The sequence below is a fragment of the Chiloscyllium punctatum genome, chromosome 6, assembly GCF_047496795.1.
Source record: "Chiloscyllium punctatum isolate Juve2018m chromosome 6, sChiPun1.3, whole genome shotgun sequence".
Classification (NCBI taxonomy): domain Eukaryota; kingdom Metazoa; phylum Chordata; class Chondrichthyes; order Orectolobiformes; family Hemiscylliidae; genus Chiloscyllium; species Chiloscyllium punctatum.
This window is the reverse complement of record NC_092744.1, coordinates 45669486-45695932: the sequence shown is the minus strand read 5'-3', so window position 1 is coordinate 45695932 and position 26447 is coordinate 45669486. Positions and strand designations below refer to the sequence as shown.

At 37.5% G+C, this 26447-nt stretch overlaps 1 protein-coding gene across 4 annotated transcripts in view; it reads left to right on the top strand.

Annotated features, from left to right (window-relative positions):
• Positions 1-26224, top strand: part of LOC140478924 (ephrin type-B receptor 3-like) — a 91517-nt gene extending 65293 nt beyond the window's left edge. The window contains exons 5-16 of one of the 4 annotated variants that reach the window (XM_072572557.1): positions 2269-2604; positions 7681-7805; positions 8999-9161; positions 9582-9690; positions 9815-9879; positions 10903-11025; positions 11133-11380; positions 11893-12108; positions 14572-14721; positions 17238-17431; positions 23070-23225; positions 24151-26224. In XM_072572557.1, the coding sequence (XP_072428658.1) occupies positions 2269-2604; positions 7681-7805; positions 8999-9161; positions 9582-9690; positions 9815-9879; positions 10903-11025; positions 11133-11380; positions 11893-12108; positions 14572-14721; positions 17238-17431; positions 23070-23225; positions 24151-24259 (1994 nt within the window). In that variant the 3' untranslated portion in view covers positions 24260-26224. Of the gene's footprint in view, positions 1-2268; positions 2605-7680; positions 7806-8998; positions 9162-9581; positions 9691-9814; positions 9880-10902; positions 11038-11132; positions 11381-11892; positions 12109-14571; positions 14722-17237; positions 17432-23069; positions 23226-24150 lie in introns of all 4 variants that reach the window. The other 3 variants (XM_072572556.1, XM_072572558.1, XM_072572559.1) reach the window with 3 other exon arrangements.
• The last annotated feature ends 223 nt before the right edge of the window (positions 26225-26447 follow it).

Sequence of the window (26447 nt, the reverse complement as noted above, 5' to 3'; positions counted from 1 at the left end):
AAAAAGTTTGCAAGTACATATCATAGTGCCAGTAAAGCATGCTGTGAGGCCTTTGAGACACAACTACTGAAAGGCGATTTTATGAGTGTAACTGAATATTCTTATGAATATATGTAACTACACTTTGAAAAAAAAATTAATAATGACTACTCTCAAATTTCTCCCAAATCTCATAAAGACAAGACAAACGGTTAAAACAATTAAAACTTGTTATGTTTCATTGCAATGATTGCCAAAATCTTACTGAGGTTATTGCTATTACTAATTGAATTATTCTTAATTTTCTGTTATACAATACTTCCAATGTTGTGCTTAGTTCAAGTCACAAAAATGCTATCCATTACATTGAATTTTATCTGAGAAGGGAGTAACATCCTATACTTTAATGTAATTATTTATATTTCATCAATATATTACTATTCCTTCACTGTTACTGAGTCAAAAAGTTCTGGAACTCTATTCCTAGCAGTACTGTGGTTGCACCTACACACTATATACCATTTCTTAGCCCATGCAATATAGTGGTTCAAGAAAGCAGTTCTACCACCTTCTCAACAACAATTAAAAAGGGGCAATTAATACTGGTCTAACCAGCAATGTCCATGTCCTGTCAACAAATGAAAAGAAGAAAGAATACGGGGGGAAAAACAGGAAATTAGGAACAGCAGTCTATTCAGCCCATTGATTCTGCCCCACCATTCAAAATAATCATTCACTGATCAAGCACTTCAAAGTCTTTTATTCAAGACAATCTCCATACGTCTGTATGCCATCAGTAATCAGAAATCTATCAATGTCTACCTTAAACATTCACAAAGACTGAGCTTCCATAGCCTTCTGTGGTAGAAAATTCCAAAGTTTCACAACTTTCTCAGTTAACAAAAAATCTCCTCACCTCAAACCTAACTGGCATTTCTCTTAACTTTTAAATTGTGAACTCTGGTTCTTGACTGTCCAACCAGGGGAAATATCATGCCTGCATTTACCGTCTGCCCTTTCAAGAATTTTCTAATTTTCTATGAAATCACCTCTTAGTCTTAATTATTTCAAGGAATCAATTTAATGTGGTGCAGGAGCTATGTTCAAGTAGTGTACACATTATTGGGGCCACCACTACTTATAATTTAATATAAATGAATTGGATTCAGAAACAAGACAGAATTGTAAGATGAACAAATGATACCAAGAAAAGAGAGGAACTGTGAAATGAGATGGGCAACATAGAAATGATCAAATTTATGCAACATATCTATCAATAGAAATGAAAAATAATGCAATCAGGAATGAAAAAGAGATTCTTTACATCATCAAGTTGTATTAAAATAGCTAACAGGAGTCTTAGTTAATTGAACACGAAGTAATACACAGACAAACACACACTTTCTCTCCCTCTCTCTTACAAGGACACCGGAAAACATGCATCACAAGGAAACCAGAAAATCTTAATTGGATACTGTACTAATGCAGATAAGACCATGAGGTGTGTCAAGGCTCTAAGTGTAATGACCTTAGGGTTGAAAAATGGGAAAAAAGGATAGTATGTATCCTCTTTCAAACATGATATTATTTTTCCTAAAAGGATTATCTCCAATAGTTTGCCCTAGCACATTTGGTGAAAAACACTTTATGGCTTTTACCTTGCATTTAAAGGTTTGTCAGTCTCAGATGCTTTCCATTTTTTTATCAGCACAATGCAGGCAACAGACTGGTTGTTAAAAGTACATCTGAAGTTACGTTCTGCCTTCTATAAAGTTAGTGTCTCAGATGCTTCCATTGCCTGCTTATCAGTAAAAGCCGTACCCAACCCCAGATACCTTCTCTCAGAACAGGCTTTAATTTCACTTTAGAACTTTTCCTTTTTAAACAGCAATTTGCCTTTCCAGTGACCTTGAAAGTGTTTTCAAAGCAGATGTTATATCCTTCTGACTTGCTGTGAATAGTCTTCCATTGTCTCAAAATATATTTTCATTTAAAAAATGTATTTCTGATCAGCTCTTAATTTATAACAAAGACATGTCTGCTCTTTTATTTGATTTATTATAGATTATTTCAATGAGAACATTAATTTCTGTGAAATAAGATGCAAACAGATTTTTGTCTGAATTCAGTGTTTGCAACCCAGTATTATATGGAAGCAATACATATATTTCAGTAATATAATATAAAACACGTATTATATAAATGATAAATGCATGTTTCTAAATTTATACATGTTGAATTTAATTATGCTTAACACACATTCTAACTTCCAATTTCAATTTTACTAAGGTGTGCCTTCTGCTGCACAGAATGTTATTTCAAAGGTGAATGAGACCTCTCTGAGTTTGGAATGGAGTGAGCCACAGGATGTTGGTGGCCGTGATGACCTGCTCTATAATATCATCTGCAAGAAGTGCAGCGTTGAAGGCAAAATCTGCTCCAGATGTGATGACAATGTTGAGTTTGTCCCACGACAGCTGGGCCTGACAGAAAGACATGTGTTTATCAGTAATCTTTTGGCTCACACCAGATATACATTTGAAATCCAAGCAGTAAATGGAGTCTCCAGCAAGAGTTCACTTCCTCCTCAGTTTGCAGCAGTTAATATTACTACGAATCAAGCTGGTAAGTAGAGCATTGTTTCAACATTTAATATTGTAATGTCTATATATAACTTAAACATTCCAGCTTCCCAATAAATAATTCAGTGAATCTGTGCTTTATGTTTCCCAGTGTAATTTTAAAAGAATCACTGATTTCTGTGTAGATTGCATCTGTGCAGACTATGACATTGCACCTTGTGGAGGAGTAAGGTATTGCTGACAGCAAGTTGGGGACATCAGAAGTTGCTATATGCTTCACAGAGTAATGATGCAAACATGAGCATAAGGTAGCTAGTAACATAAAAGAAGATTGCAAGAGATTTTTTTAGATATAGGAAATGTAAGAGAGAGGCAGAAGTGGACATTGGACAGCTGAAACACAAGGCTAGAGAAGTAGTAAAAGGGAACAAAGAAATGGCAGAGGAACTCAATAGGTACTTTCCATCAGTAGTGTTTCACAATAGAAGACACCAGTAGGATACTAGAACCATTGGAGAGTCAGAGGACAGAGGTGAGTATCATGGTCAGCACTACAAAAAAGATGCTGGTGAAGCTGAAAGGTCCGATAGTGAATAAATCATGTGGAGCAGATGGAAACACTGTAGAGTTGGGGAATCTGTTACTAAGAATGATATTGTGAAGTATGTGGAAGTGTATAGTAAAGTAAGGCTCAGTCCGCATGGTTTTGTCAAGAGGAGATCATGCCTGATAAATCTGTTAGAATTCTTTGAGAAAGTAACAAGCAAGTGAACATGATCTATTTGGACTTCTAGAAGATATTTGACAAAGTGCCGAAAAAGAGGCTACTAAATGAGAGCAAAAGAGAAAATGCTGGAAAATCTCTGCAGGTCTGGCAGCATCTGTAAGGAGCGAAAAGAGCTGACGTTTTGAGTCTAACTGACCCTTTGTCAAAGCTCACTAAATGAGAGCCTCTAGTGTCAGGGACAAGGTACCACTGAGTAGCAGAAATCAGTGAGAAGGAATAAAGGGGTCTTTTTCAGGATGGCACGCCTTGATGAGTGGAGTTCTGCAGGGATCAGTGTTGGGACCACAAATATTCACATGATACATAACAGTTTAGATGAAAGAACTGAGAGCATTGTTGCTACATTTGCCAGATAACGCAAAAATAATTGGACGGACAAGTAATGTTGGGGAAGTGGGGAGGCTACAGAAAGACTTGGATAGTCTAAAACAGTAGGCAAGGAAGGGAGTGCATGGAATACAATGTAGGAAAGTGTGAGGTTGTGCACTTTGGTGGGAAGAATAGAGGCTTAAACTATTTTTTAAATGAACAAAAGGCTTTGAAAACCTGAAGCACAAAGGGATTTGGGAGCTCTAGCCTCAGGATTCTCTTCAGGTTAATATGCAGGTTCAATTGGCCGTTAGGAAAACAAATGCAACGTTTGCATTCATTTCAAGAGGGTTAGAATTCAAGATCAGAGATGTACTGCTGAGACTGCATAAGACTCTGGTCAGACTGCATTTAGAATATTATGAGCAGTTTTGGGTCCCGTGTCTAAGGAAGGATGTCTGGCCTTGGTTGGTGAGGAGGAAGGTTTCCAGAGGAGGTTTACAAGAATGACCTTGAGGTTGAAGGACTTGTCATATGAGGAGTGGTTGAGGACTCTGGGTCTGTATTCAGTGGAGTTCAGAAGAATGAGGGAGATCTGATTGAAACTTTACAGAATACTGAGAGGCCTGGGTAGAGTGGATATGGAGAAGATGTTTCCTCTAGAGACAAGGTCCCGAAAACAGAGCCCAGAGTGAAGTTATGGCCCTTTAGAACTGGGATGGGAGGAATTTCTTCAGCCAGAGGGTAATGAATCTATGGAATGTATTGCCACAGAAGTTCATGGAGGCCAAGTCATTGTGCATATTTAAGACAGAAATAGATAAGTTCTTGGTTAGTAAAGGGATCAAAGGTTATGGAGAGAAGACAGGAGAATGGTTGAGAAATCTATTGGCCATGATCAAAAGGCGGACTAGATTTAAAAGGCCGAATGGCCTAATTATGCTCCTTTATCTTATAGTCTTAACACCTCAGTTTCTTCAACATTCCAACCGCAACCTGATCCTTTCATACTCGATTAAAGTAAATACAATTGACACTAGCGTCAAAAAACACAAGCTGAATTTTTCGGCCCCAGTAGAAGTAGACAAAGAGCCAGGTGGTTACAGAGTTTCACACGGCCTGACAGGACGCTGCTTCTTTGGCATCATCCTGTCCTCAGGCCATTTTATTCTTTCGGACTAATTATAAATTTTTAAGATGTTAACAGTTTCTAGCATGGTTTTGGTCAGAATATAACACTTGACCATGTCTGATTAAAATAAACATTGATTTTGTCTCCTTTAATTTATCTTGGTTAACATTTAGGGTGTGTGCAAATAAGTATGAGTGGATTCCTTTCATCTCTGTTCAGTTCCAACTCAGCCTCTCACACCAGTTCAAAAGCACTATTGTACACTCCCTGAAAACAGTATAGACAGAATAAATACAGTTTTGCATCATCATGCCAGTTCAAGTGTCAGTTATTTATTGTCGCAGGACAACTGGTGTTAGTGTAAGCACATTTCATGTACTGAAGAACAAGTGCATTTATTTTACAAAAGAAAAAGCAATTTAAATATTTCAGCTTCAGGTTGTACAGAAAGCGTATAAATTTAAAAACTGTCATTTTGACACACATTTGTTGCACCAATATCCAAAAATTACATTTGCAACAGCTGTCTTGTGCTCTGATAGTCATTTTACAGAAACATGCACATTTTATGTATATGTGAAGATTATGTTCTGCTTGTTGAGTATGTCACCACAAAACAATTTGTGTTGCAATAGCAACAGTCCTGTAGGTTTCTAAAACTCTTGATTCCAATTATTGAAAGCTCTCAACCCTTGAGCAGAAAGGATTTATTTGAGGGTGGCCATCCTTGAGGTTAAGACTTGTCTGACTTTCACATTAAGCTCCCCTTTTGTGTTGTAGCTTATCTTGCAGTGATTAAGGCCTGAATATTCATTCACTTGGCACTTTCTATATTATAAGTCCGACACAATGAAATGGTGTTAGGGGACCTGCTAAATCACAGCCCGAAGCAGCTGGTGGGATGCCATCAGGCTTTGTCAGACAGGAATTCACACTGGCAGTCCAGGTGCTGGATGGTGTAGCTGTAATTAGGCCCTGAGAGACAGATGACTGTGTTCTGAGTTCGGCTGTTAAGGGAATCTTACCTCCAGGCAGTATGTATGTAATTTGTCCATTGATTGGTGTTTAATGGACGGTATTAGCTTCCATTGTTGCATGACTGGATTAGAGGAGTTGGGCAGCAGGAGCTGTAAGTGGAGGAAATCTGAAGTCTTTCTCTCTATAGGTAAAATTCTTTAAGTAGTTTGGGTTTAAACATTGCAGCAGGATGATGGAACTTGTTCTGTGCACTCACAGTTCCAGTTTTGAAACTCTAGTATCGGCAGAGAAAGATAGCCTTCTTCAAGTGAATTGCTGTACAAAGGCAGCAAGCTAGAAAGCAAATGAACATATTTGTTTTTAACAACAAAGATATATTTTTATGGATCTTATTTTAACATGCTAAACTTAACAAGGCAGTTCACAGGGCATTAGAAAGCAAAACTTAATGTTAAATCATTCAGCTAATGGCCAATTGCTTGATCAAAGAGTCATAAGAAGTAGCTTTAAGAAAAGGTTTAAGGAGGAAATTACAGAGTTCATGGCCAAATTAAGCTGAATGCATCATTACCAAAATTGTGAGTGGTCAAGAAGTGGAGAATCACAGATAATTTAGGGGGAGCTGTGCAGCTGCTAATGAAGGTCAAGATTATGGAAGGATTTGGAAACAAAGATGAGAATGTTAAGATGGAGCCATTGCTTAAAGCAGAAGCCAGTGCAGGTCAGTAAGCGCAGGGGTGATAAATGAACAGAAATCTATGCAATTTAGGACATGAGCAGCTGAGATTTGGATAATCTCTTGGAGTAGAATGTGGGAAGCTAAGCAGAAATTGTCAATTCTGGATGTAACAAAAATATGGATGAGGAAATCAGCAGGAACTGAGCTGAAACAGGGGCTGACCCAGACATTTTTCCAAAGTGAAAATAGGTGGTCTTAGTGTTAAATAAATGGATAAAGAGTTACCTTAAAAATAATTAATATAAAATTAAGGATCTTTGATGAAGATCTCAAATGCTAACTCTGCTTCATTCTCCACAGAGTTTGCCAGGCCTGCTGAGTTTCTCCAACATTGCCAGACTTTATTTCAAGAAAATTCATAATGTTTTAACATACTTTCTATTGAATCATTGCAAATTAAGGAAAGTTAGTTTGTTTAATCTTTATTAATCTAGCAAGAGTTTGGCATGTAACAAGTTTACTAATTTGTAGGTATTATGGATATAAAATAAGAAGAATTTCTTTAGTTAGTGATAAATATAGTGTTACATATAAAATACGCTATGAGGGCAATGAGAAATGACGAATAACTGCACTCCTAAGATGGGAGATATTGCATTGCAGTCTTCGTGATATTCATCATTCACTCATAAACGTATACAGTGCCTCAGGACATATTTTAAAATGAGAATCCTTATGATTGAACAATTGATACAGTTTTATAAAACTGTGGGTTTAAGCTAAGGGAAGTTCCTATACCACTTAGGTATCAGTTTGTTTCAGTTGTAGTTGTTCATTATTAGATGTTTTTAAAATTCTGAATGATTTTGATTGAGTTCTTTGTGAACAATTAATTTCCAATTGAACGTCCAATTAGATACTAATTTAAAATTACTCCTCAGTGGTGGTAGGTTTTTTTTCATAAAGTGTTGAATTTGAGAATACATTGCTGAGAGAGCTATTGAGGAAGTGGTCACTTCTTCTTTATATTGGAACATTGGCTCTGCATTTGAAATAAGAAAGCATAGCACTGTGGTGACTGAGTAGGTAATTAGGAATTATTTTGGATTGCTGTAATAAAGAGCTATTAGAGATAAAATGTGGCAAAGGTTCTTCTGAACTGTAAACACCATTGGTTTTGTTGGTGGTGCTTGGAACTAAAAAGAAATGTTTGCTGTTTGTTGTCCTTTTGCAGCTCCTTCTCCTGTGCTAATGGTGCATCTACTGAGTGCCACATCAAATAGCATGACTCTATCATGGCTTGCACCTGAAAAACCCAATGGCATAATCCTGGACTATGAGCTGAAATATCGTGAAAAGGTACAGTAATGCTATACATGCTGCTGAAAAGATCAGGTATGCTGGTACTTTAGTGACACTAATCCCAGACCATTGAAGTAGTCTATTCCCAATAATTATTTTCAGTTGTTTATGTGGATCTCGTAGAAAATAAAACATTGTATATTTTTAAAAATTGCTCATGAGGGAATCATTGATATTTTGACAGCCCAGAAAGAGGCTGTAGGCCTATTGTGTCTGCACCAGCTCTGTTAAAGAGCATCTCACCTCTTGCTATTCGCCTGTCATCTCCCCACAGAACCTTGCACATTGTCCTTGTTCAAATAACTATGTAATTCTCTTTTGAATACCTCAGTTAAACCTTCCTCCACCACTCTGTCTGACACTGCATTCCAGAGCCTATGCACTCATTATGTGAAAGATTTTCCCTTGTCATTTTGCTTCTCTTATGAATTACTTTAAATCTGTGTTGTCTCGCTCTTGATCTCTTCATGAATGGGAATATTTTCTCCCTATTTACTCTGTCCAGATCTCTCAATTTTGTATGTTTCTATCAGATTTCTTCTCTCCCTTTTTTATGATGAATTCAATTCCAACTTCTCCGGTCTATCATCACAATTGAAATTCATCATCCCTGGAACAACTCTCACAAACCTTCTGTACCCTTGCCAATTTCTTCAGTTCCATCCAAAGGAGTGGCATGCAGAACTGGAGAAAACACTCCAGCTAAGTCTATTATTATATGTTCAACACAACCTCCTTGCTATTGTGTTGTATGCCAATTTTAGTAAAGACAGTATTAATCAAATATGTTTCATTACTGCTCCATCAACCTCTTCCACCTTTACGAATAAAGCACAAATATACCACGTTCCTATACTCCTGCACCCCCTGCAGAGTTGTACTCTTTAGTTTATACTTTCTCTCTACTTTCTTCCTAACAAAATGTTTCATCTTATATGTCTCCACATTGCATTTCACCTGCCAATTATCCACCCCCTCAATCTATTTTAGTCATGGTGTTGCAAAGAATTTGAATACAAACTACTTTTCAAAAGTGATTTGGAACATACTCTTCACTAGGTATTTTTTTCACAGGTTTATCAAAAAAAGCTCTTTTACTATCACTTGGCAGCTGAGTTATGGATTGGACAATAACTATTCGCCCTGTCCTAATACTTTTTCATCAATATTTCACATGTATTTTAATCCAGGACCAAGATGAATCAACAGCGTCGACCATTACAAGTCAGAAAAACACAATTCGCATTGAAGGGTTAAAACCATCTGCTTCTTATGGAGTTCAGGTGCGAGCCAGGACCGTGGCTGGATATGGAAAGTACAGCAAAACTGTAGATTTCCAGACTCTGATGGAAAGTATGTCTGTCAAATTTTGACTTTGATTGGCAGTTTTCAACAAGAGTTCTTAGAGATATAAAGTTAAATGTGTTGTTGATAATTTACTAACACTATTTTAGGTATATTATCAACACTGCAAAAATTTGAATAATCTAAATCTCTTCACTTTTTGGCATTTATTATAATCTATTTGTGGCATTTGTCAAATGATTTACAGAAATCAATTAATAAATCCTAGAGAGATCAGCTACTATGTCAGACTGTGGGAAGCAGATGATGATTTAAGATCAGGATTAATCTATGTGAAAGTGGAATACACGTATTAACACATTCACAGATTGTTAAGGGCTTCACATTTCTTTGTTTTTATTCCTTTTTATGAAACTTCTCTTTTCTACTGGTTCAATTCTTAAATAATACCTGTCCTTCTCTATTCAGATGAGAGTGGGAAAAGCATCCAAGAACAATTACCCCTGATTGTAGGTTCAGCCACTGCAGGCCTGGTATTTATTGTAGCTGTGCTTGTGATTGCATTTGTGTGCATCAGGTAATCAAACCTTTTCATATGCTCAAAGAAAAGCCTTCATAAGAGTTTTCATTGTCTGTATTTAATGCTCTTAGTGTCACAATAAAAGTTTTCAGAAAATATTTCTTTTCTATCTTGTCTGAAGGAAACGTGGAAGTGGTTCAGAGTCAGAATACACTGAGAAACTCCAGCAGTACAGCACCGGCCACAGTAAGTTCCTCCATGAGTTTTTTCCACAAGAAATATATTGGGGTAGAAGTTTGTCTCACATTGTTTTCAGACCCAGAATCAGGGCTGAGCAAGGCGCATGTAGCTCAAACAAGACACCTGGAATTGGGCATCAGATCTCATTTCAGTTGATTTGGTGTTGTGCCCCTCGGCATCTCAAACATTTCAGCATTTCAAAATTCATGCTGTTGATGATAGCTACTTCTTGTGATGTAGAACGGCCCAGAGTAGGATAAGTGTGCTTGAGGTGGATGGAGCAGAAGAAGTCATGATACTTTGGATCCATGAAAAGCATTCTTACAACCACTGTCAGTACAAAGTTCTTTTTAAAAATTGCCAATAATATTTGTTGGTGACCACGTTAGAATTGAAGAATTCTATTTGGATTGCACTCAGTTTCTGTCCTGCTCATCTAAAAGTGATTTTCTCGACAGCATTTAAAATGAAAGTCAACGCCTTGACTTGTGTGGAGAAAGTGAGTACTGCAGATGCTGGAGATCAAAGTCAAAAAGTTTGGTCCTGGAAAAGCACAGCTGGTCAAGCAGCATCTGAGAAGCAGGAAAATCAACGTTTCGATCATTGGCTCTTTATCAGGTTTAAGAGTTTATGCTTGAAACATCAACTTTCCTGTTCCTCGGATGCTGCCTGACCGGCTGTGCTTTTCCAGCACCACACTTTTTGACTCCGCCTTTACTTGCATACATAATAAACCTAATACAATTTTTGGGGTGGCTGAAAATGACTTTCAATTTATGGTTTCAGTTAGCTATTTTAATCAACCTATTCAGACATATTTTGGCACACACTCAGGGCAGGTGAGGCATGAACCTTATATCTTCTGTCCACGAGGCAGTGGCACCAGGACACCACTTAGTCCTCACTTAGTGCTTACAAAATGGGTAGAAAAAGATGCAGTTTCTATTTTCCATGGCTAATTATTGATTCAGGAAGTATAATCTATTTGTTCCATTAATGCTGCATATCACTTGTCTTTATCACTAATAGTCACACCAGGAATGAAGGTTTATATTGACCCTTTCACCTATGAAGACCCCAATGAGGCTGTCAGAGAATTTGCCAAGGAAATTGATGTATCCTGTGTAAAAATTGAAGAAGTGATTGGAGCAGGTAGACCAAAAGGCATTGACAATCTCTTATACTAAAACATATCTAAATTTACCATGTTTTATGTGACCAAAAATCTGAAATTTAGTTTGTAATTTTTTTTTGTGCAGGTGAATTTGGGGAAGTATGTAGAGGACGCCTTAAACTTCCAGGACGAAGGGAGATCTTTGTAGCAATAAAAACACTTAAGGCTGGTTATACTGAAAGACAGCGAAGGGATTTCTTAAGTGAAGCCAGTATTATGGGACAGTTTGATCACCCAAATATTATCCATTTGGAGGGAGTGGTCACTAAAAGCCGTCCAGTCATGATTGTTACTGAGTTTATGGAGAATGGTGCCTTGGATTCCTTCCTCAGGGTAAGTGCAAGATTTAGCACTTCTTGCATCTAATGTAGTTCTTGAAATCCATTGGAAGAAAAATCATGAGGAATGTATAACTGGTGGTCAACTTACTACCAGAACTTTCTACCCCACCAAAGCTGAACTATATTTCTTTTACGAGACATGATGGAATTTTCAGTACCTGGCTTCCCTCTAACCTTACATTAAATTTGACATAGCAACAGTTAATTAGAACTTAATTCTTCGATTTTCCTAAACTGAAGTGAAGTCCTTTGATGACGGGGGTTAATATGCCTCACTGTGAGCCTGTAAATAAATACAAGCACACTTGGCAGATCTCTTTGTGTGATATAGTGCAGGTGTGTTTTTTATAGTCACATGATTGAAAGGATGTCAATTTATTTCATCAAGGTTACCTCAGGAATTTCAAAGAAACCTGAGCTCCTCTTCCGCTGCCTTTATAGAAACAAAATACTTAATACATTTTATTCATTGAATTTCTGGCCTTGTTGCTTGTTATTTTGCAGATGAATGATGGACAGTTCACAGTCATCCAGCTGGTCGGCATGTTAAGAGGAATTGCAGCTGGGATGAAATATTTGTCAGAAATGAACTATGTGCACAGAGACCTGGCAGCCAGGAACATTCTGGTCAACAGTAATCTTGTGTGCAAAGTGTCAGATTTTGGTTTGTCGAGATTCCTGGAAGATGATCCAACTGATCCAACCTACACAAGTTCATTGGTGAGGGCAACACCAATTATGTGCATTATGTTCTCTGTACTTCTTTCTGAAGTTGTTTGAACACTTGAGATGTTAGAATGAAATGAGGTAGTTAGGCTATAGATAAAACTAAATGTCATGCTAGCTGCAAAGGATTCATGACATAATCTGAAAATACAAATGGTGAAACTGTTTCATGTTGTAATGTTCAGTTCATGTGCTTTTTTAATATAATGCTTCTACTGATCATTATAGTTTGAAAGCACTCCAGTTTCCTTTGTGTCGTTTGGCTGAATTTTGCTAGAATTTAGCAAGACATCATTTTGGCAATTTTCATGGAGGGTTTTTCTCCAGTGAGCCCTAATGGGTTTCTTCGCATTACCTTTCCCAAACTAGTCTCATTACCTGTGCATTCCACCCTATGGCACTCTCTCATTGTAAACTCCCAGTCACCACAGACAGGATTATTGGCTACTGTCGGGACCACCTGGGATTGCTGGCACCAGCACCATCTTTAAAGGCCAACCATGTATTTGGCCAAGTGCTGGAAATCTGCAGCTGCCTGACATGGTTCCTGTCACTTCTCCCAGACATATTGGGCAGATAAAGGGCCATTCTGTCAGGGATTCGGGAGTTCTCATGGATGGATGGGAATGTGCGTATGGTTGAGATGTCGAAGACTCCTGTCCAAGATGCAGGACTGGAGGAGCAAGCAACAAGCGGACTCTTTTGAATTGTTCATTTACGGGTTGTGAGCATTGCTGTCTGGGCCAGTATTTGTTGTCTATCTCTAGCTGTCCTTGAGAAGGTGGCAGGAAGCCACCTTCCTGAATCACTGCCATCTGTTTGGTGTAGGTAGACCCATGGTGCCTTTAGGGAGGGAATTCCAAGATTTTGACCCAGCAACACAAAAAAAATGGCAAATTATTTCCAGGTCAGGATGGTGAGTGGTTTGGAGGGGAAATATAGGTGGTAGGTCTACCATCGAGCTGTTGCTCTTGTGCTTCTAGATTCGCATGGCATGGGTTTAGAAGGTGCAGGAACCTCTGAGTTTCTGCATGCATCTTGTGAATGCTACTCACTGATGCTACTGTATGTCGATGGTGGAGGGAATGGTATCAAACAAGCAGGCAACATTGTCCTGGATAGTGTCAGCTTCTTGAGTGTTATTGGATTGCTGTCACCAAGGCAAGTGAAGAATATTCCATCACACTCCTAACTTATGCCTTTCAAATGGTGAACAGGCTTTGGGGAGTTGGGAGCTGAGTTGCTCATTGCAGGATTCCTAGCTTCTGACCTCTTGAGTTGCCAGGTGACCATTCTGATTTTCACTTTGGGAATTGTCACCATCTAGATTCTATTCAGTGGGGAAATGGGAAGCTACATGTCAATGAATCAAGATGGTATAATAATGAGATGTTACTGCATTAAACATGCCCCTTATTGCTCACCAGTGAGAATTTCCTTCATTGTAAATTGGGACTTTTTGCTTTCAACATCAGAAATCTCATTAATGCCAATCCGGCACAATTCTCCCAAATTCTGGTCATTGCTCACATTTTTCCAGGGCTATTTTCCCTATTGTACCTCAGTATAATATTTCTATTGTACCGAAAGTATCAGCTTTTTAAAAAATATTACTGTTGGTTTGGTGATTCAAGAGGCCAGGTGATCAAGAGTCAGGGAATGCTCAGACATTGAAAGGAGGAGGTGAGCAGAAGAGGTCTGTGGCTGCACATAGACTTCTTTCTCCTGATGGAATAGGACCCATGTTTGGAGAGATGATCCTGATGTGTTTAGGGTGTAAAGAAGAGGCTGACAGTGGGTACTTTACTGTTGCAGAGTCTGACAGAAGCACTGTTCTCCTCCAAACACTGTAAAGGTTCATCTCATAACTTCCATATGCTATTTTATAGCAGTTTTCAGCAGTCCCTTTAAATGATAACTGGTTAGACCACTCAATACCTGCCACATCTAAAGATATTACAAACAGTGCTTGCTTCCTACATTTGTATGCAAAAATGCTAATCACTGTCTTAACCAGTTTGCCTGTATAAAAAGTATAACATATTTTAATTTGGACTTAAAAGAAATGTTGGTGATCAACAACTTCCCGTTGTTAGAAGGTATTCCTGGAAATTGAATCAGGTCAGCCTCACCTTCAAAGGGATAACTACCTCCACCGTTCTATTGAGAAACAGAGAAGCAGCAATTGAAAATTGCCCTTATCCTTTCTGCAGTTCATGAGAAACTGATTTAGACTTAGTTAAAAATCACACAACACCAGGTTATAGTCCAACAGGTTTATTTGGAAGCACTAGCTTTTGGAGTGTTGCTCCTTCACCTTGTGGAGGATAAGATTGTATACTCCACAACCACCTGATGAATCAGCGGCGGCACTGTTCTGTTTTATCTGGCTTGTAACAAATATCAATGTGTTGAAAGTGAAGGGGGACTGAAAAGACCTTTCTGTTTTGGTACCAGGGCGGCAAAATTCCAATCAGGTGGACAGCTCCTGAAGCAATTGCTTATCGCAAGTTCACCTCGGCCAGTGATGTATGGAGTTACGGAATTGTCATGTGGGAAGTGATGTCATATGGTGAAAGACCATACTGGGACATGTCAAATCAAGATGTAAGTGTCTGAGCTGATAAGCTCAAGCAAACATATTGCATGAAGGAGCCATCTGAAGTGTTAAATAAAACATTTAAATAAAATGCTATCACTTTGCTCCTTTCTGATGAAATGTCCTCTCAATTGTTTTGGATTTTGACTCATTTGGATAATTCACAGATTGCACTGACTGGATGCAGGAGTTTTTTCACTTGGTTCAAGACATTGATATCAAAACCCTAAGATTTCTCCTTCAAAGTCAGGTCAAAGTAAATGTGGTAGGATTTGCCATGAAATTAACAGCAGGACTTTCAGACAGATTTGAAAATAGAAGCCCAGGACCATGAGTCCTGTTTTTGACATTAATGGGGTTTGGATAGATGTCTATGTATTGATTGTGCCACAGAGAATTAGATTAAATATTTTTGGGGAATGGTAGGATGTGTGTGATGCCTTATTGTGGGGATGTACTTGCTACATATTAAGACAATTGAATGTTACAGTTCAAAACATTATTTGTAATAAGGTAAGTGTTGTACCTTTGAAGTTTGGAAGTGCAGTGCCTTGGCATTGCTTCTTCTAAGGCTCATAGTAGTCAAACATATTCCTCCTATACTCCAGAATGTAGGTATGTTTTCTACCCACAATAAGGAATAACCTAAGGCTAAAAGCTGTCTAATATCTCCCAGATACTACAGTTCTTAAGATTTTTTTTTGGTTTGAAATGAGGACACAGACATCAAATACTTTTGATCTTGTAGAATAACCAGACAGGAACTGGTACATTTTGCTTTCACGAGAAATGATATCAGCTGGTCAAGGCTTCATACAAAATTTCAAAACGTCAAGTGGCTGAGGGGAAATTCAATTTAATTGCCTTTATCAACTTGTGTGAGGCTTTTGATTTTGTTTAAAACACAGTCTTCATGGCGGAGCTGGACTGTTGGAAGATGTGCCAAATTGTGGATTTTGTCAAGCAGTGGATTTCAGTTTAAACATCTGTTTATGATTAGTTTGGCAACTCATCATGTCTGTCTCTCTCAAAAGAAGTCAATGTATCTTTGCTGAGATTCAGTGCCCAAAACTTAATGCTGCTCTCTGGGTGAGATCTAACCAAGTCTATACAATGGAGCTATACCTTGCACACTTCTGTAGTTCAACCTACTGAGATAAAGGATAGCATTCCACTAGCCGCCTTTATTCCTTTTAAACATGTATGGTAACTTTAGTAATTTGTGTACAGTATCTAGATTCTCTCATTTCTTTGCTTATCCATAGCTCCCAGCTGTGCATAATTTAGACAGTATTTCACCTTGTCTTTCTCAGGTCGAAAGAGGATGTCCTTACATTTCACATTAAACTCTATCACTTAGTTTCACTACCTCCTTTTGCAATGTTACTCCTTTCTGCATAATTTACTGTGCCTCCCAGTTTAGTATCACCTGCATACTTAGACATATAACTGTCTATTCCTGTATTTGACATTACTGCATATGGTGAAGAGCTGAGTAAACATTCCTAGAAAGCTCCAATCCTCATATCCTGTCAATCATCATTCTTGCCCTTTACCCCTACTTTATGTTTTCTACTTCCTAACCAATTACCTTCCATGTCAATAGGTTAATTTGAAATGTAATTGTTCACCCGTGGAAGGTGAGAAGTACTGAAAAGGCTAACATTTGTTGTCCATTCCTCACTTCCTTTGAGAAGGTGGTGGTGAGCTTCTTGAGTGTTGGTTGACCTGCAGTCATCCAGTAAGGTGGAGAGTATTCCACCACATTTCTGATTTGTGTCTTCTAAATAGTGGAGAGGCATTGGAGAGTGGAAAGGTGTATCACTCATCCTAAAATTCTTAGCTGTTGACCTGCTGTTGAAGTCATACAGCTGAGTCCAGTTCACTTTCCAGTCAGTGGCAACCCCAAATGAAGTTGATAATGGGGGGGATTCAATGATGTTAAGGCTGTTGAATGTCAGGGGGAGATGCTTAGATTCTACCTTGTTGCAGATAATCATTGCCTGGCAAGTGTGTGACACATTTGGTACTTGCCTATTATTAGCCAAAGCCTGAAAGCTCACCAGGGCCTGCTGCATGTGGCAATGATATCAGAAAGTATACAAAGAATCAGTGAATGACCCCATTTTTCATCTTATGGTGGAGGGAAAGATGAATCAGTTGCAGATGGTTGGGCATTTGACACCATACTGAGAAACCCCTGTAGTGATATTCATGCACTCTCATTTTTTTTATAATCTCTAATGCAAGACCTTAACAAATGCTTTCTGGAACTCCATATAGGATGTATATAGAGCTCTGTCTGTCAAAGTAGTTCGTGACTCTGTGATGAATTATTTCAGTACGTTTTCAGCACTTGAAGGTAAACCGACAGCATTGTAATTTTCCGGTTTCTGTCTGTTTCTCTAAACAGTGGAGTGATATTTGTAGTTTTCATTCCATGACTCATATAAAATATGGAGAGTTGTGCAAAGGGAGCTCAGTTCACTTGCAGTCTTAAATAACACTTTGGATTTTCTTGTAGGTTATTAATGCTGTGGAACAGGACTATCGTTTGCCACCTCCAATGGATTGTCCAACTGCCCTACATCAGTTGATGTTGGACTGCTGGGTAAAAGACCGTAACAACCGACCTAAGTTTGCTCAGATTGTAAATACGCTGGACAAGCTTATTCGCAATGCAGCTAGCTTGAAAGTCGTCTCTATTGCAAATCCAGGGTATGTTTCATGACAAAATGGAAGTTCCGTTTTCAAGACCACATAGAAATGTGACTTTTGACTTAGACTAAGTTCTTACCTTTTAAGTTATTACCTTAAATAACATCATGTTCTAAGGATGCCACGAAAGGGACCTTTAATTTGATGAAAGAATGCTTAATTTCCATATACAAACACTGACATTTTAAGTGATTGACTTCAAAATCTTCATCTTGGTGTCTGTTGCTCAAGCATGAAGTCAATATCAGTCATGATCCTGATTATCTAATAAACTTTTGTATAAATGCCTGTCATCTAAGATAGTGTGTGGGACCACAAAAGACAATATGGACTCTTCAGCAAATGGTGAAGCACTAAGGATTTTTAAAATAGCTTGGATCCTTTCTTCTGTCTGTGCATCTAGATCCTTACTGATGAGTGATAGACAGGAAACAATAATGAAGTGACCTTTTGTTTAGAACTAAAGGTCACAAGGTCAGTTGACACTTAATTGATAAGACTGATAAGAAATCTACCTGAACAATACAAACAAAAATGTGTTAGTTATACAGGTGAGTGCAGAAAATTTTGAAAAAATGCACATCAGCAAGATGGGAATAAACAATAGCCCTGAAAAGTTTATGGTACCTTTAGACAAGTTAATTAATAAAAAAACACTGGGAGGATTTATGAGACAATGTCCACTTCTAGTTGTGGGGATGAAATCTTCAACTCAAAGAAAATCTCCATTTCTACTTGAATTACTTGTCAAACCTGTAATGAAATTTGCATGGAAGAATGTTTAAGGAGGTTTGGGTAGTAAGAAGTAATTAATTACACTGGCATGAGGCACTAAGGTTTTTTTTAAATTTAAAAATCTCTTAAATGTATATATATTAAAGTGAATGAGGAGGGTCATAAATGATATAGGGTAATACTGATGACAGGACTGACATCAGCCTATAGATAAAGTTAATGAGTCAGACTTCAGGAGTGACTACCTCAGATTTAATACAAGAAGTAGGGCTGACTGACGCTGCGATAAAATTTGATCAGACAGACAGTTGACATGTGGCTCAGCAGTATCAGTGTTTCTGCAGCCTGCAACAAAAGAATTATTTATTTGACTATGTAGCCATGATTATTTATTTCTTTCATCAGGAAATTATACAACAATAGGGAGAACATTTATTCCTCTGTGCTAACTCTTTGAAAGAACTATTTGCTGTCTATTGCTCTTTCCTCACAGGTCCATAAGTATTTCCCCTCGAGTATTTATCTAGTTTTCCTTTGCAAGTTGCAATTGAATCTACTGGCCATTTCTTCTCTGACAGTGCATTGCAAATCATAATTCACTGCAGAAGCATTTTTCTCTTTGTGTCACTTCTGACACTTTGATCAGTCACCTTAAGTCTGTATCAACTGCTTATTGAATTTTATGCCAAACAAAAATTGCCCTTTATTCGTGTTTTCAGAAAAATTTACTATTTTGAACAATCCTATTAAATCCCTTTTTAACCTTATTTGACCTAAGTAATGCAACAATACTACAGTTGGTGTCCAACCAGTGTTTCATGACGATTTGATATAGCTCTGTTGCAGTTTATACTCTCTGCCTCAAACTACAAAGTCAATGCTCCCAAATTCCTATTCAACTGCCTCCTCTACATGATCTTCCACCTCCAAAGATTTATGTATGTAGACCCCCAGTCTTCCTTTCTCAGAATTTTGTATTACCCCTCTTCATTCCTTCTACTAAAATGAATCACTTTTGATTTAGCCACAATAAATTTTATCAGCAACCTGTCTGCCCACTCATGCACTTAACACAACTTAATTTGTATTTTTTCATTCATCCATTCAATAATGCAGCATTTTAAAGCAAAGTTATCAGTACAGTACTTACGTAAGTTGCTTTGGCTAAATAGTAATAGAATTTGCTGAGATAACTCACTGTGTAAATGAAACACTGCAAATTGACATTGATTTACATAAATAAAGGTGACCTGAGCCTAGAAAGTGGCCTGTGCTACATCTTTTTGTTTGGTGTTGCCCAGAATCAATTTCTGTATGGTGGGCGGGGATGTGTGCAGATTTCCATTCTGTTGTACAATACTTACCTGAGTGGTGAAGGCAAAATTTAGGGTTTACCCATGCCGATTTGTTTGTGTCATCTGTCATGACATGGATTACTTTCAGTACAGCACACCCATTCTCTTCTACTATCACCTCTCATCTTCACTTATTTAACTTCTCCTCTGTCCTGGCCTACTATTAATAATCTCCTTCTCTGCTACCTCTTTCATATCGCTCTGTCTCTCGCTCTCTGGACTCATTTCCACCTATCCATTCATCGCTCCCCCAACATCTCTCAAACTTGTCTTCAACATTATTACCATTTTTTCTCAAGCTGGTATCAATTCTGATGAAGAGTCACCAGACTTGAAACGTTAACTCTTGCCACAGATGCCACCAGACCTGCTGAGTTTTGTCAGGACTTTCTATTTTGTTTCAGATCTCCAGCATCCACAGTTCTTAGTTTTTAGTGGTTAACTCACTGCCACATCTATTCTAGGTATGCCTAATTTGAAAACATACTGCTCCTCTCTCCAGCAGAATTTGTGGCCCGGCTCATTCGATGAGAATTATGGAAGATGTAGCTGTGTAGTGATGAGCTGTTTGCTGGAATTCTTTAAGATCATACTGAGGTGTAGCCACCTCGATATTTTACTAGAAGCTTGCAAATGTCAATGGAATTTTAATAACAATTATTAAGAATATACAAGGAATGAAGGAATGAAGGGATGTGAACCAAGGTCAGGCAGAAGGGATTAGTTTAATTTGGCGTCATGTTCCACACAACATTGTGGGCTGAAGGGTCTGTTCCTGTGCTGTATTCCTCTATGTTCTAATTTGGCAAAACTGGATAGGTGAAATGGAAAAGATGAATCTTGGATCCTGCTTATTACTTGTTTGCTTATTCAAGAATGAAATATTGAAGACATCTGTTCTTTCTCCTCCACCCTCTTTGTCTCTAAGTAAAAAAGATGTATGAAATTAGATTCATATGAGTGTAATTTTGATCTCTACGCTGCTGGAGGTGAAAACAAATGAAACACATGCCCTGAGTGGCCAGTACAGCTTTGCATCTGTGAAGAATGGTATGTAGGGTGTCCATCAGATATTATTTCCCTTACTTAAAAAAGATTATAAGGATAAAATTGAAAAAGTAGCTTAAAAGAGTTTGTGTCCTGAAAGAGACTGGGACATCTTTCTTTATTCCTTGAAGTAACAGCAATAAGATCTGTCTTTGTGAAAGTACCACATGCCCCTGTATTGATGTGCATCGAAGATGATCTTCAAATACTTTATTTTATTAACAGTATATCTACAACAATCCTGAGTCATTCTTTACCTCTATAATGGCTCTAAGTGATTAGCTGTCAATGATATGGTCCCAGTCCCAGTTCCAAATACCCAAAGGGGCTCATTCATTTTGCACTTTTAATCACATATGTGTCATCAATGTTGTCATCAGTTAGCAGACTAATTCCAATATTGGCCCATGTAACAGGATGGGTCGTTAACAAGGGCTGCTAATCATGCCTGCTTGATCTGTTTCCTTAAAATTTCTCATCCATTTCCTGTGCAGTCTGCTTTACATTATCTTTGAATCTCTCTACAGATGCCTTGGTAGGAATATTTTGGCAAAAATCACTCATAAAACACTTTATATGTCCAAAGCAAGCTAACCTTTGTATTGTATTCAAAGTATACAATAAACTGTGCCTCAAATTCTTTCCTGATGTCCTCATTGCTAATTGTTCTCACTCTATTTAACTATAGACCTTTTATTGAACTATCTGCTTCATTTTATATAATCAACAATGTTGTCTGGTTTGTGCCAAAGTGTAAATACTACAGATGCATTTAACTATATTTTATTTATTATTGATGAATTTATGTATTTTGTTACTTTTAAGAGTAATAAGCCAAATAATGTATCAGTATTTTGTTATGAATGAGTGAAACCTAAAACAATGATTTTGGTTCTGCGAAAGAATCAGAAGTGTGGAGTTGGGTTTCACAGTTAGCAGTGAAGCAACAGCATTGACTCCTGACCTTGAAGAAAGTTGCCCACAAAGGTTTTGTGATCTCTGTAACCTGGATTTCATCCTTCCTGATGTCAGTTTCAGTCAGACACCACGTCATCTCGGTGTCTAGCAGCAGAGATGTCATCTGACAGGTCAATCAGCCAATCAACTACATCATGGGGACTGCAGCAGTTCAATAAGGTGCCTCACTGCCTCCTTATCAAGGGCAATTAGAGATGTGTAATAAATGCTGTCCTTGCCAGCATCACCACATTCCCATGAGTGAGTTTAAAAAAATGAAGTATTCTCATCAACAGCAAATTAGGAAGCACAAAATACTCACTTCTTTCATTTTTACTTTAAATGTTATATGGATAAAAAAAAATGGAGTATACATATAAGATTAAAGTAGAAGCTAAAGTATCTTAAATAAACTTGAAAGAAATTATTTGAAAGAAAATACAGGATGTGTTTTATCGTATTGGAGAAATTTGACATTCCACAAATGTGTTTGTACTGTTTAAGGGTCAGAGAGTTTGTTTAGGAATAATTAGAAACTTGTATGCTATTAAAAAGAACAGGTCTGCCTCATTCAACAAGTCCAGCTTTTTGCAAGAGTTTTCAAGAGTAAGATTAATAGTTTAGGAATAGAAGTTCACATTAGCTCAATATTTATAATCAGCTGCAAACTGGAGGGTAGGGTGGAATCCCTGGTACCAATGGATTTCTGCATTTAACACAAAATTTCAAAGGTTCCCCAGTTTCAGAAGAGTAAAGACAGTGAATGTTGATGGTTCTGCCATCATCATTATCGCATCAATACCAAGGTCATAAGGAAGAATAATTCTAAATTCTCTTGAGGTAAAACTGATAACTAGAACTTTGAGAGATATATATTGCAAAGCACACCTGTGAGTAGTAACCAGTTCTTTCCTGTATTACATTGCATTACCAGCATATTACAGACAACTCCAGAATATATTGTGGCAGAGCATACAGAGTCAGACAACACAAAAGCAAAACCCCTTAGGTGCAGAGTTAGGACATAAACATGAAGCTGGAAAATTCAATTTTACTATTTCATCAGGACATTAGTGCTCACAGCATTGTATGATATTATAAAAATACAAAATGCTATCTTCCTCCCTCCATTGATTCTGTCTCCCTTATCATTGATGATGAAGTTCCCTTTCAGTATTTTAACCATGTAGTTCAACACACAGGTCTAGGTGAACACAAAACACACAAAATTAAGACTTTTTAGTCAAGGAGCAAGTAACTGGTATTTTGTGTACTACTTCACAGGTTACAAAGCATTGCAGATATTAGCAGAAAACAATAGCATATCATTTACCTCTTGTGCCATATTATATCTTAAAGCAGTGTAGACATGCTCAGTCAATTGTCAATGATCAGAACTGAGCCACTATGGGAATTAGTGCACACAGGGCAGCTGTGATCCTTAAAGTTCTCAGTACCTGAAGTGACTTGTTTCAGGCTCACTCTGGATACTGATGTAAACAGGGCTTAAGGTGTGGACTGATTTTGTCTTATCTTCCCCACAGCCCTTCCCAGCCTCTTTTGGATCGTACTGTTCCTGACTACACCACATTCACCACAGTGGGAGACTGGCTAGATGCAATTAAAATGGGTCGATACAAGGAGAATTTTATTAATGCTGGGTTCACCTCTTTCGACTTGGTTGCGCAGATGACAGCAGAGTAAGTATTAAACCTCATCACTTTCTCTAGCCTGTTCATGAAATTTATTATGAACTAAGGCTGAGACAAAAACATGTACAATTGGATCAACCATTTTAGTCACGATTTCTCTCACACCTAAAGTGTAGGCTCTGTCCTTAGAATACCAATTGGAAACCATTTTTCTCATGGGATGTTGGCATTGCTGGCAAACTATCAGTTATTGCCCGTCCTTAATTGCCCTTGAGAAGGTGGTGATGAGCTCCCTTCTTGAATGCTGCAGATCATGTGCTATAGGTACACTCACCGTGCTGTTAGGAAGAGGACTCCCAAGTTTTTGACCCAGTGACAGTGAATAAAGTTCCCAATAAAATTAGTGTGTGACTTGAAGAGGAACTGGCTTCATGCTTGGGTTTCAGTGTAATAAGTAATTTTAACTCATTGGGACCAAATGATTACATAGATACTTTCATCATAGGGATGACAGAATTAACTAATGGAGATGAATACTACATAAAAGAGTAATGAGTGGGAAGTTGAATTTGTGAACCATCAAGTTGAACTTTCTTCCTTCCAAAAGGTTTTTTAGTCGTCAATGTCTTTAGACATTGAATGGGATGCAATTAGTTGAATGGGATGCAATTAAAGACTTCATTTGACAATCCTTATAATTTACTTATTATATAATAAATACTGCAGAATAATTATGTTTAACTAGAGGAATCTTAGATGATAAACAATATTAGTAACCAAAGTAGGGCAACTCAGACATTTGTAAATTGTTGCTTTAAAATTACAGAAAACACATTTTTCATTGCGTTGGAGGGAAAAAAAAGAGAATTCTGAAGACATCAGTGTTGAATTATTAAACAATTTTAAAAAAAATTTGGAAACTAGTCAAAATAAATTGACAAAGGAAATGTAACAAATGTGCATTCTTTTGCAGAGACTTGCTGAGGATAGGAGTTACATTGGCTGGACACCAGAAGAAGATTCTCGGCAGCATTCAGGACATGAGATTACAGATGAACCAAACGCTTCCAGTGCAGGTCTGACAGCAAGGCACTCTGGAATTAATTAAGATTGAAGTCAAGTAGGATAATTGTGTGCAGTGCCTGACTTCCAGTCTTTCCTGTGTGGAGCACCTAGTTCTATTGTTTCAAGTCAACCCTCAGTTCAAGGATAATTGTAGCATGAATTGAAAAATATCTGAAAGGGCTCCAAAAAGGAACACAGTCTGAAAATAGTTATCTTGGCTTTTGGGCAATTGGTTTCTGTCATGGGATTTTTACTTCTTTTGCACCAAACCTGTGACGATATCAAAGACTTTCAAAAGCTGCCACAGAAGGCAAGTTCTGCCCAGAAGTCAGTATATTATTAAGTCTTCATATTGAAGATGTATTATTTAAAATCTATGTGTCAAGATACCACATGAGATATTGGATCATAGATTTGATATTCCACTTGTGTTCCATTCCTTCAGAGCACCATCGATGAAAAGAAAGAAAGAAGTTGAACAATTCTGTATATAGAGTGATAATCTAGTCTCTGAGTTAGTTCCTATTTCTCAACTTGCAATAAAACCAGATTGGAATAATAATGGAATGCCTTCAAGGTGTTGCTTGCACCTTTTGGTTCAGAATGACCTTTCTTCACAACTTCTGTGGCATTTGAGTATTGAATACTGGCATCAGAATAATTATATCGTGAGATGGAAGTGAAAGGAAACATGCCTAGCTATCATGAATACAAGATTTAACTTGAAGTTACCGGGTGTTCTTTTAATTTATGGTTACGCTAAGTAAATGAATGACTGGATGCATTGGCTATCCCTGTGTACCGACAAGGGAAGGATATGCTGTGCACAAAAGGCATGAAACAGTTCTTATAGTGTTCAACCAAATAACACCTGGAAAAAGATGGATGACAAGACTTTCATCAATAAATTGATTCTGATTCAAAACTGCTGTAATGCAAGACAGAATCTTCATTCTGGACTTTATTATTGGGGTTCCTTTGGCTTCCAGCTGAAATTTGTGAAATTGTCACCCATGGGAACACAGTTGTGTGGAACATTCTGAATTGCAAAAGCAGAGCCGAAACACCAAAATGATTTAGAACCTTTTAACTGTGAGAGCTGTCAAGAAAAAGAATAACTGTACATGACCGAAGAAACTTCATGGCCATCTGTTTAATCAAGTGCTGTTAAATTTTGTTGTCATTGCCAAAAGAAAGGAAATTTTATTTTTTCTAAAGAACAGATAAAACCTTTGTAAACAATAGAGTGCAAAGAGTAATTGTGACACAAAATATGGAAAAGGCAATAAGCGTTTTTAATTTAGGTTGTATTACAGTAAATCATTTCTTAGCTCATCTTCAAACCTCCCCTTACTTAATATTCCAAGAAGACATTGGCAGAGGAGACTGTATATTTGTACATACTTTTAGATATTTTCCTTTGTTAATGTGTGGGCTTTAACCAATAAATACAGACTGTGTATATTTTGCCACTCTAAATGGCACGTACCTATATTGTATATAGACAAGGCAAAATGTGCAGAATGATACAGTTAAATTTTGATGTTCTGCAATCCTCATTCACAAAAGTAGACCATTAATTCTAAATTGTTCTGTAAAATAACAATGTTGTAAAAAATAATTTTGAACTATTCGTTGTGATAGGTCATTCAGTAGTAGTTCACAGTACCTGCTCGACATCTGTGACTAACAAAATACATTTGGTTATGTTGCTGTGAATTTGGTGCAAGCTTTAATAATGTGGCCCACCATTTCCTCTCAAGTAATCTTTCTACATAGTACTTCTGTAAGGGCCATACAGTGGCTAATCTTTTGTAGAAAAACCTAATGGCTGTCTTCCAGTCACTTTGGAAAACATACCTGTATAGTATTTTGCAAACTTTTTAAAATATTGAGATGTATTTAATGGTGAAAAAGATGCATTCTTGCATTTGTAGAAATATTTTTAAAAAACCTTTTGCAATTAAATTATTTAAGAAGTTTATGGTATTCCCTGAGCTTGTTTCTTTTGTGCATCAAATTCAGTGCCATTCCTTGTGTTCAAAGTTGGCAGTTGGTTAATATAATGTTTTATGGTAATGTCAATCTGTTGGAGACATCCTGAGTTAAGAATAGAGTTTGTTTTACAATGCACCTGATTTTAAGTGAGAAACTAAAAATGAGTCATAGTGGCCTGAAGCAATTCTGTAATAGAGTGAAATGACA